Genomic DNA, 12,102 nt, shown 5'->3' with positions numbered 1-12,102 from the left:
GAAAACTGCTAAGCTGGGTACATATTACACAATGTTTTATTGTATATTTCAAATGAACATGCACTTTTTTTAGTGCAAATCTGCTATATAGTAGTCTTTATGTATCCATACCATTAAGGTCTGGACAAAGATAACTCCTGAACATTCTGTTGTGATAGCAGCAATGGTTTCAACATTTTTCTATGCTCCGGAAGGAGCCCTGATTATTGGGTATACAGAGGGTAAGATTCTGTAAAGAAGGGGTTTTCTGAAGCCATACTTGTTAAGATCCAGACATTGTGCCTGATTAAGAGACAGCCAGATCTGTGTTTAGTTTGTAAAAAATATGAAAGGGTTACACATCTGAAGCCCATTGGTGGTGTCACCTAGTGACCACACTAACAAAATGAATAGCAGTCCCCTTTTCAGAGGAGTAATTGCAGGGTTTACCACATTTACATAACTTTCATTTATTTGCTTGTATGAGCACTCTTGCATGTTTTTCTAATCTTTATTATTTCATACATTTGCAAAATAACCATTATGAACTAAAGCCCAACCCATTACTGCTGCAGAAACCCAGTCCCATCTGCTTGTAGCATCATTGAGGCTGTAGCAGCTGTTGAGGACTGAATAGAGGATAGCAAAACATACAAATGTAAATATCTGTGTTTTTATTTATATTTATTAGGAGATTGTTGTGAAGATTATAACAAAAAAGTTGGGGGACAAATATTACAAGAAAAAAGCTGTGATAAAGGTAACTATTGCTTATTACAGGATTTGTAGTTAGTATTCTGTACTGGCAACTTGCTGTTAGCTCAGTATAGTGAGGAAAGATGGAACATATATAAACAGTAACAGTACTTTGAGAGAACTAATAAAGATATCAATGTTTCTTAAAGAATAATGGCAAATATACACGTCAAGGTGCTATAGAGGTTGTGACCAGAGGTGTAACTAGATGCCATGGTGCCCGGAGCAAGGCTATGTTTCGGCACCTCCCCTCTACTGAATTGGGGGCATGGCCAACATGTGGGGGCATGTTACATTTAAAAATTCAAAATTGGTGACAGTCCGTACTGTTGTTTTATTCATAAATACAATACATATATATAAATATCTTCTGTCTTCATTTATAAAAATGTATGGAGGAATGTGTGACATATTTAATATGCATTTATTTATTTAGAAATTTTCTATAAATATTTTTCTTTATATAAATCAATTTACTAGGGAGTCATAAGCATAGCACTGCACTGTGCTCTGAATGCATTTATTTATAACTGATAGTGGCAGATCGACCCCCCCCATCCCCCCCTCCCTCACTGATTGTAGCAGGTCCCCATCCCTTATAGAATTGACAGGTCACTGACTGAAGTGTTTAATAATAAATATATCAGTGGCCCACTGATAGATAGATCTATCAAGAGGACACTGACTGATGGGTGTAATAATAAATATAAGGGATGGGGACCTGCTAAAATCAGTGGGGTGGGGAACTTCCACTGACAGTGCCTCGCCTTCCCCACTCACTAATTGTAGCAGGTCCCCATCCCTAATATTTATTATTGCACCCATCAGTGACCGCCCCTATAAATGATAAAGCCTACAAAGTGCACAACAGTTCAGCACTTTTTTATTTATTTTTCTGGGTCGGTGCATCCCAGACGGCTGCTCTCTCCATGCCCCATTGGCAGTCTCCGCCCATCTGATGTCACACGCACGACTTGTCGGGAGCATGGAGGGAGGAAGCTTACGCAGCTCAGGCTGTCACTGCGGGCAGCCAGGCGGTAGGTGCCTGAGTCGGGCTGCGGCACGCCCTCTAACCTTTTCGTCACCTGGAGCTTGCGCTCCATCGGTGCTGCCCTCCCTATGCCCCTGGTTGTGACATATTAACATGCATATAACAAGAGATTAAAGTGATGAAGTGGTTATAGAACTAATTTCAGTATAAGATGATCAGTGTGGTTGTCTGATCTGATGACCTGCTGAAGGTGTTGGGCATCTGCTTGGTCCACTAGAAAGATGGGTGTTATACATATCTTGAAGGCCTGTATCTTTAATTTCTGTGTAGTTCTTCCACTATTAGTAGTGTACCTGTAGCAACATATATTGTTGTTGGCTGCAAAAAACAACACAAAAAGTTTATCCCGTGTGATTTTTGTTTTAGGAGGTAGTTGACAGATATACAGCAATTGTGAAACTTGTTGATTCAGGTGATAAACTGAAGTTGGATCAGACACATCTAGAAACTGTTATCCCAGCACCAGGTAAACCTATTTCTATGACACTTGGCTATTTTGAGGTGTTCCATATCATCAGATCTGGTGACGCTGCTAGCTGGTACTGGGTTGAGTGGGTTGGACCACAGGAGTAGGCACTAGCAAATACTTACCTGATTGGCTCGACGCCCCCTTTCATAACCCCTCCTGCTTTCCTGAAGCATCAGTTGTTTTCTAGTGCCTTTGAAGTGAGTCACTATGTTTCTCTGCTCCTTAATTATTTTTCATGCAGATAGGGTGGTATTACGGGAGGGGTGTAAAAAAACAGGAGGGGCGTAAAAAAGCAGCAAAGGATTCACCATCTCAGACCAGGTTGAAAATTTTTTAAAAATACCTATTTTTGCACAAAAATGTGGGTATTCCTTTGAACCCTTTGGAAACCGCCCTAATGATATAAATCCCCTTCCTCCTCCAAAAAAAATAAAAATAACCTCAAAAATTACTAGTCAGTCAAATTTTGGGTGAAAAAAAAAACAGAACATTGGCTTGACATATTGGGTCTGGTTTTTGTTTTTTTTCGGGGGGCTGTATTGATGCGTGAAGTGTTGCAGCAGGCGGGTTTTTTTACGGTCTATGAAAGTGCACTTTTACGACATGAAAATATATTTGCACCCATTTTAATGTACCCCAATTTACATGGAACAGTAATTTCCTGGAAGAACATTGCTTTCAATCAGGGCTGGCTGGTTTAAACCTAATGTTTTTTTTTTTTGGTTGTTTTTTTTAAACTCTGATTTTTTATTATGCAGTGATTACAGGTACAACGCTGTGACTGATATTATTCCTCAAATTCTTGTTGCTTGTGGTCTTTATCTGAGTAAGCTGAACCAATGCTATAAATCACACACACTACAAAGATATAGGGAGGATGAACCAGATAAGAGAGGTGCTAAGACTTCTCCCCCACCAATCCCATAGGCCAGGAAAAATACCATAGCAAACATTCTCAATCTTAAAGAGTAAACACCAACACATAAAACAGGCAATACACAGAGAAACACCTCATGGTTTAATCTCCATGTTTACCTTTTGTATTAAAATTTAAAACCTTCAGTCCTATTGAGATGAATGCTATTAAGAAAGACTTAGGACCTGATTCAGACCCGCTTGCTAGGATGCGTTTGCTTGTAGCCAGATGATTTTCGCATTGTGCGTATGCGAACCAGTGTGAGAGATCGGGAAGTGTTCGCTCGCAGCGCATAGACGGCCCAGCAGAATGAGTGACAGGAGAAGCCGTTTGTGGGTGGTGACAGGTGCTAGCCATTAAAAATGGGGAAGTGGAGGTGCGAACGCAGGCGTGCCTGAGCGTCTTAACGCCGTGGCGTGCATAATTAAGAGGAAGCATCATAGTACACGTCACCTGGCTGGTTTTTACATTGAAGTGCTCGCAGTGGTTGCGGTAGGGTATGGTCAGCCACAAGCGCTGCGATCGCATCCGATGTTACCCGATGAACTGATGGTTGCATACACTTCCTGGAGATGATGTGGGCTTCTTAAGACAGGATGGTGGGAGTCTGAATACACAAAGCGATCGCACGCCTAGACATAGTGGGCGTGCTAATGCCTTGCCGTGCAATCGCCTGCCTTCCCAAATTTGCATACCCATCGAGCAAGTGAGCGGGTCTGAATGAGGTCCTTAGTGTTGGTGTCACAAGTATTATCTTATGAATGGTGGACGAGCAAAAAAAAGCACAATTGAGAAAAGTTAACCCCAATGTATTTCCCATTATTTAACAACTTCTGCCTGCTCAAGCATCTTCAGCTAGTGTAGAAATTTTTTTTTTCTGCTTTGTTTAGTTCATTCGAATCTTCGAAACAGATTGGCAACTGAAAAGGTCTCTGAATAAAAACACTAGTTTAAAGTGTTTAATGCCAGTGACATTTCCAGTTCTAATGCTTAACTCCTTCTCTGAAAAAGGCTTTTGCATGTTTTAATTGTTTAGTCCAGTAGATCCCAAACTGTGCACAGCGGCACCCTGGGGTGCCTCGGGACACTTGTAGGGGTGCCTCAGGTTGGTCTGGTGGTCCAGTACAAATCAAATTCTTTATGGTCAATAATGTAAATATGTTCACAAACAGAAGCACAAACCTGTCCACCACCACATAACTGACCCTAAAGGTGCATACACACTACACGATATGCTCCCTGAGCGATATCGTCTAGTGTGTCCCCGGCAGGCTGTGCTCAATGTCGTTCATGACATTGAGCACAGCCGCTGAACGATATCATTAACGATATCGTTCAGCGCCGGGCTCTCTCCCCCATTCCCTGACACGCAGCAACCTGACGAGATCGTCAGGTTGGCCTGCATGTCAGCCCGATGAACTATAATGACGAACGACCCGCGGGAACGCGCGTCGTCGTCGTCATCGTTCATCTTTTTGGGCTTAAAAATGGACGATAAAGTGGACGACTGAACGATAACGATATCGTTATCGTTCAGTCGTCCACTTTATCGCCCAGTGTGTACGCACCTTAAGGATGACAGGTCAGCACAATTTACTTCACTGCATTTTTTTCTGAATTTCTCAATAACAAACTTTTGGCTTAGTGGTGCCGTGAAAACAATGCTGATGCACTAGGGCGCCGTGATTCAAAAAAGTTTGGAAACCACTGATGTAGTCTAAAATTGGTTTTATTGAAGGATGTCACATATCAAACCCTAATAACTTTGGTTTGTTAATGTTAGAAAGCATTAAAACGTAATTGATCAAGGTTTATAATACATAGCAAGATTCATTTTTTTTTATTTAAACATGCAAAAAAAATGGTTTAAACCAAAAAACAGGGTTTTTAAAAAAACCTTTTTTTCCCAACCCTGCTTTCTATTTTTTTTAATTTTTTCACATACGCAAATGACCACCAACTAACGCAATTTAATTGCCCTAAATTCTTTTATTACGGCCAATAATACACTTCTAAATTAATTTCTGGGAATCTGTATGAAATACCGACAGTCCGGATCCTGGCAGTAAGAATCCCGACGCCGGGATCCCAACACTGTTAACATACCGAAACTTGTTGTTTGGTATGCTAGACCTCCCCCTTTCCCTACCCTAACCCTCCCTCTTTGGTGCCTAAACCTTACCCTCCCCCCCTTAGTGCCTAACCCCAACCCTCCCCCCTTAGTGCTGAACCCAAATCTAACTCCCACACCGCTACTTACCTTCAGCATCCTGGCAGTCGGGAAGCCGGCGCCAGGATCCTGACTGGCGTCGGTATTCTGGTGCCGGTAATGTAAGCATCAGCATCCCAACTGCCGGGATGCCGAACGTATACCTAATTTCCGATGTAAGTCAGCCATTTCTTGGGGTACAGCCGCAATTTCCTGACTTGTTGCCTGTTTATATTTTAAAAACCTTCCGTTTTTGGCGAAAATCTGCCAATTTTGCCGCTACTTGAATCCGGCCCTAAGCCGTCTTTCTTGCTTAAGGTAGTGTCCATGTTTCATTTGAATCAGGACATTGTTCTTTTCCGGGTGCTTATTCCTTGCTCCATCGCTTAGATGTGATGAGGGCATCACACTTTTTACTCTGTTATCATTGCTGCGGTGATGCATGCTCAGAGACACCTGTCTGATTTTTGTTTGTACATTTGAGCAAATGACAAAACAATCCCCACACATACAATAAGTTTTAATGAAGTGTATTTGATTGATTTTCAATAAAACACAAAGAAACTATAGAAAACAAAAAGCAGCAGTACAGAGAGTATGGTTCAAACGGTCACAGAATGAACAATAAAAAGAATCACATTAACATGCAGATTATATATATATATATATATATATTAGACACAGACTCGCACACTCTGCATCTGGAAAGTATTCACAGCGCTTCACTTTTTCCACATTTGATGTTACAGCCTTATTCCAAAATGGAATAAATTAATTTGTGTCCTCAAAATTCTACACACAATACCCCATTATGACAACATGTAAAAAGTGTTTTTTGGAGATTTTTGCAAATTAAAAAAAAAACAAAAACAAGAAATGACATGTACATAAGTATTCAAAGCCTTTGCTCAATACTTTGTTGATGCATCTTTGGCAGCAATTACAGCCTCAAGTCTTTTTGAATATGATGCCACAAGCTTGCCACACCTATCTTTGAGCAGTTTCGCCCATTCCTCTTTGCAGCACCTCTCAAGCTCAATCAGGTTGGATGGGAAGCATAGGTGCACAGCCATTTTCAGATCTCTCCAGAGATGTTCAATCGGATTCAAGCCTGGGCTCTGGTTGGGGCCACTCAAGGATATTCACAGTTATCCTGAAGCCAATCCTTTGATATCTTGGCTGTGTGCTTAGGGTCGTTGTCCTGCTGAAAGATGAACTGTCGCCCCAGTCTGAGGTCAAGAGCGCTCTGGAGCAGGTTTTCATCCAGGATGTCTCTGTACATTGCTGCATTCATTTTTCCCTCTATCCTGACTAGTCTCCCAGTTCCTGCCCCTGAAAAACATCCCCACAGCATGATGCTGCCACCACCATGCTTTACTGTAGGGATGGTATTGGCCTAGTGATGAGCGGTGCATGGTTTTCTCCAAACATAATGCCTGGCATTCACGCCAAAGTGTTCAATCTTTGTCTCATCAGACCAGAGAATTTTGTTTCTCATGGTCTGAGAGTCCTCTAGGTGCATTTTGGCAAACTCCAGGCAGGCTGCCATGTGCTTTTTACTAAGGAGTGGCTTCCGTCTGGCCACTCTACCATACAGGCCTGATTGGTGGATTGCTGCAGAGATGGTTGTCCTTCTGGAAGGTTCTCCTCTCTCCACAGAGGAATGCTGTAGCTCTGACAGAGTGACAATCGAGTTCTTGGTCACCTCCCTGACTAGGGCCCTTCTCCCTCGATCGCTCAGTTTAGACGGCTGGCCAACTCTAGGAAGAGTCCTGGTGGTTCCGAACTTCTTCCATTTACGGATGATGGAGACCACTGTGCTCTTGGGACCTTCAAAGCAGCAGATATTTTTCTGTACCCTTTCCCAGATTTGTGCCTCGAGACAATCCTGTCTCTGAGGTCTACAGACAATTCCTTGGACTTCATGCTTGGATTGTGCTCTGACATGCACTGTCAAGTGTGGGACAGGTGTGTGCCTTTCAAAATCATGTCCAATCAACTGAATTTACCACAGGTGGACTCCACTTAAGCTGTAGGAACATCTCAAGGATGATCAGTGGAAACAGGATGCACCTGAGCTCAATTTTGAGCTTCATAGCAAAGGCTGTGAATACTTATGTACATGTGAGTTCTTAGGTTTTTTTTTTAATTAAATTTGCAAAAATCGCAAAAAAACTTTACACGTTGTCATTATGGGGTATTGTGTGTAGGATTTTGAGGACAAAAATCAATTTATTCCATTTTTGAATAAGGCTGTAACATAACAAAATGTGGAAAAAGTGAAGCGTTGTGACTACTTTACGGATGCACGGTATGTGCAGAAGATAGTATTAAAACAGTGTGGCAGCAAGTAACGTACAATAGCAAGTGCTGGCAGCCCCCCAAATCAACCAGTGTCAGGTGGGGAGAAAGCGCTACCCTTTTGACCATAGTGAGATATGTACCATGATGACCATAATTTGTGAAATTTGGGCAAAGTTCCTCTAGCTGTATACAGAAACTTTTGTGGTTAACAGTATCATTAACTAGGGAGACCCAGCTGTGAAAAAGAGGAGGATCAACCCCGAGCCATGTCCGTGCTATAATAACCTTGACCAGGGATAACAACTTAAAAACATGCAATAGAAAATGTGTCCACAATGGCGCTTGCGGTGAGTTCTATATACAGAGGGGATTCCTATACCAGTCACCCAGCAACAGGTAAAAAAAAAAAAAAAAAAAAAGTCTTACTCTTCATAGTAAAAAATGGAAGTTTTACTCTTCTCTTTATATGAACCCAATTGATCCTCCTTGTTTTGTTAAAACCTTTTGTTCATGTTGAAATTTATTGGATCCTCCCTGATAATACACTCTTGCTTCTAATCCAGCCATGGTTCTAATCCATTGTACTCCTCAAAACAAGCAAAACAGATTGCAAACCAATAGAGTAATATTGCCTTTAAAAACTTCACAATTTTAATCAATTTAAAATGCACTCACATAAATAAAAAACATATAAACATATCCACCACACTTGTGGGATCCTCCAGGTGAAAAACCTGCTTCTAGGACAGTTGCTGGAAAGGTGATAAATCCTCCAGGTGAAAAACCTGCTTCTAGGACAATTGCTGGAAAGGTGATAAATCCTCCAGGTGCAAAACGGATGCCGGCTCCCTTTTATAGCCTTTCCCGATATTTCACAGCAAAGTCCTTCTGCAGTTTTTTCCGTCCTCAGCGTCACTTGCCTAATGCATTTCTGACCTTCCTTCATAAACCTGAAGTAAACAAGTCACATGTCTTGGGAGCATGGATTGTTACTTCCGGGTTTTGGATGTTTCGTGCTTGCAGCTGCTACATGATCAGCTGAGGAGGATAATTAAGACATTAGGGTGGGTATTTAAAGCTGCTAGAAGTCACTGTCACCATGCCTCTGATGAAGGACGGAAGGTCAGAAATGCATTAGGCAGGTGACGCTGTGGACGGAAAAAACTGCAGAAGGACTTTGCTGTGAAATATCGGGAAAGGCTATAAAAGGGAGCCGGCATCCGTTTTGGACCTGGAGGATTTATCACCTTTCCAGCAATTGTCCTAGAAGCAAGTTTTTCACCTGGAGGATCCCACAAGTGTGGTGGATATGTTTATATGTTTTTTATTTATGTGAGTGTATTTTAAATTGATTAAAATTGTGAAGTTTTTAAAGGCAATATTGCACTATTGGTTTGCAATCTGTTTTGCTTGTTTTGAGGAGTATAATGGATTAGAACCATGGCTGGATTATCCTAGAAGCAAGGGTATATCAGGGAGGATCCAATAAATTTACATCAACAAAAGCTTTTAACAAAACAAGGAGGATCAATTGGGTTCATATAAAGAGATGAGTAAAACTTAAATTTTTTACTCTGAAGAGTAAAGGTGCATACACATGGTCAGATTTTTCTTCAGATCTGAACAATAAAGATTTTAAAAATCGTTCATATCTGAAGGAATATCTGACATGTTTGTCAGATGAACGATGCGCGTTCCCGCTTGTCCGATAACGATATCTGACATCTGATGTGTTTGCAGTCAGATTTGGACGATTCCATTCGTTTTAATGCAGTAAAAAATCGTTCGTAGTTCAAATCGTTCATCTGACAAATCTGACCGTGTGTATGCACCTTTAGACTTTTTATTTTTTACCTGTTGCTGGGTGACTGGTGTAGGAATCCCCTCTGTATATAGAACTCACTGCAAGCGCCATTGTGGACACATTTTCTATTGTTTGGACACTTGTTTAAGGGGTTAATTGGTGAAGGTTCCAGGTTGTTTCACAGGCTGCTGTAGTGGTTTGCGCAGGATATATAGATCCTATTTCTTGACTTGTAAAACTTTAAAAACATACTTATAGGTTACACATACAATAGTTTAATCCAGGTATACCAGAATCTTTTATGTATGAACACATGCTGTTAGTGTATCAGGCATATTTCAGTTAATTGTATGTAGTTTGCAAGCAGCAAGACAGTACATTGCTATGCACAAGTTACACCAGACTGCTCATCTCTAAATCCTTCTCTGGGAATTTTATTTCACTGGTTCTGACATTCCCAATAAAATTGTATAATCTATATTTTCACTTTCATATACCAGGAAAGAAAGTTCTGGTTTTAAATGGAGGCTATAAAGGAACTTCTGGCATCCTGGATTGTATAAATGAGAAAAGTTTTTCTGCTACAATAATAATTGACTCAGTAAGTATATAGCATTTATATTCAAGTGGTTTTGAATTGAATAATTAAAAGCAAAACGTCTGTTAATTAGACATGTTTAATACAGGTGTTTTCTATTTACAAGGATCTGGTCATGTAAGAAAAAGTTCACTTATACAGAGTGAGAGGCTCCACACTGCAGAGGCACTGCGCGCTCGCGCTGGTCGTTTTCGACATCAATCATCGCCTGAACATGCAGATCAATCTGCTGATAACAACAGATTGTGCATATTCATGGATGAGGGAGGGTGCCTGCACTGAACGACATATCGTTCAGTATAGGCACATTACAGGATGAGGAATGACTGTACGATTACAATGTTGTACTCGTACCGTCGTTCCTCTATCGGCAAGTCGATACGCACCTTTAGAAATGAGAGTTCCTGTTGTACTGTACAGGGATGACCACAGAAGTTCATAAGAACATTAGATTAAACTCCCTTAGAAGTATAGATGGCAAAGCTGAGAATAATTTTCCTCTCCATATACAGGTCTCCCTTTGTAAAAAGAGGAATTGACGGACCTTGGTAGATTGTGGCACAAAACATAACTCTATATGTAATCCAACAAATTTGATGTGTCAAAATATCAGATTTTGTTTGGTGAAATTTGCACATTTCTGGGTTATTGTGTAATGTTTTTGGTCTTTTCTCCTTTACAGGGTCCATTGAAAGGGCAGAAGGTGGAAGGCCTCCTCTATGAAGATTTATCCAAGATGGCATGATACTAGTGTGCAGTGCCCATCAATCATACGCTGGAGAGATACAAAACTCTACTGTGTCAGGGTTTTCATGGACTGTAAATGTTATATTTAACTCACTGAGGAGTCACTTCAAGTCCCAGCTTGGATGTTACTACATTTTTATTAAAATATATTACTTTCCCAAATACTGGAAGTACATTTTTGGGTGTCTGGATATCCTAGAATAAAATACTTTTCTACCTAATAGCCTGTATATATTTAGATCTTACCAGGATTTTTCAAGCACTGAATGAAATGCTTTACTGCGGTATGCTACACATTTTAGTGATAGCTGGCCCATGATATTCATGATGGACACAACTATTTCTCATGAAAAGAAAAAATAAAATTATATTATAATTAGGGGTGTGCACCGGCCACTTTTTGTGTTTTGGTTTTGGATCTGGATCTTTCTTCGTGTTTTGGATCTGGATTGGTTTTGCCAAAACCACCCTTCCGTGTTTTGGGTTCTGGGTTTTGTGTTTTGGATCTGTATTTTTTTGAAAAAAAGCATAAAAACAGCTAAAATCACAGAATTTGTAGGTTTTTCTGCTCCTATGCTATTATTAACCTCAATAACCTTAATTTCCACTCATTTCCAGTCTATTCTGAATACCTCACACCTCACAATAGTGTTTTTATGTCCAAAAGGTTGCACCGAGGTAGCTGGATGACTATGCTAAGCGACACGAGTGGGCGGCACAAACACGTGACCCATCTAGGCGTGACACTGCAGTGGCAGACAGGATGGCATTGAAAAACTAGGCCCCAAACTGTACATAATGCAAAGAAAAAAAAGAGGTGCAAGATGGAATTGTCCTTGGGCCCTCCCACCCACCCTTATGTTGTATAAACAGGACATGCACACTTTAACAAATCAATCATTTCAGCGCCAGGGTCTGCCACACAACTGTGGCTGAAATGATTGGTTCGTTTGGGCCCCCACAAAACAAACTGGCAATTTATCTGTCCCTGCACAAACTGGCTCTACGGAGGCAAGATGTCATCCTCATCCACCGATTCCTCACCCTCTTCAGTGTGTACATCCTCATCCTCACAGAGTATTAATTCGTCCCTGCTGGAACCACAGGTCCCTCTGTACGTTCTGGAGGCTGGTCTCCCTGGAAGAGTTGATAATTCATTTTATGAACATCATCTTCTCCACATTTTGTGGAAGCAACCTCCTACGCCTTTCGCTGACAAGGTTCCCGGCTGCACTAAACACTCTTTCGGAGTACACACTGGAGGGGGGG

The 12,102-nt window shown here is 41.0% G+C and overlaps 1 protein-coding gene across 1 annotated transcript in view; it reads left to right on the top strand.

Annotated features, from left to right (window-relative positions):
• Nucleotides 1-10,995, top strand: part of KIN (Kin17 DNA and RNA binding protein) — a 31,893-nt gene extending 20,898 nt beyond the window's left edge. The window contains exons 10-13 of the mRNA XM_088468911.1: nucleotides 671-739; nucleotides 2,153-2,252; nucleotides 9,989-10,089; nucleotides 10,769-10,995. Coding sequence (XP_088325037.1) covers nucleotides 671-739; nucleotides 2,153-2,252; nucleotides 9,989-10,089; nucleotides 10,769-10,831 — 333 coding nt within the window. The 3' untranslated portion in view covers nucleotides 10,832-10,995. The remainder of the gene's footprint in view (nucleotides 1-670; nucleotides 740-2,152; nucleotides 2,253-9,988; nucleotides 10,090-10,768) is intronic.
• Nucleotides 10,996-12,102: the final 1,107 nt, after the last annotated feature.

This window comes from Taudactylus pleione, unplaced genomic scaffold (assembly GCF_031769625.1).
Source record: "Taudactylus pleione unplaced genomic scaffold, aTauple2 ptg000086l, whole genome shotgun sequence".
Classification (NCBI taxonomy): domain Eukaryota; kingdom Metazoa; phylum Chordata; class Amphibia; order Anura; family Myobatrachidae; genus Taudactylus; species Taudactylus pleione.
This window is presented reverse-complemented; position numbering and strand designations above follow the sequence as displayed.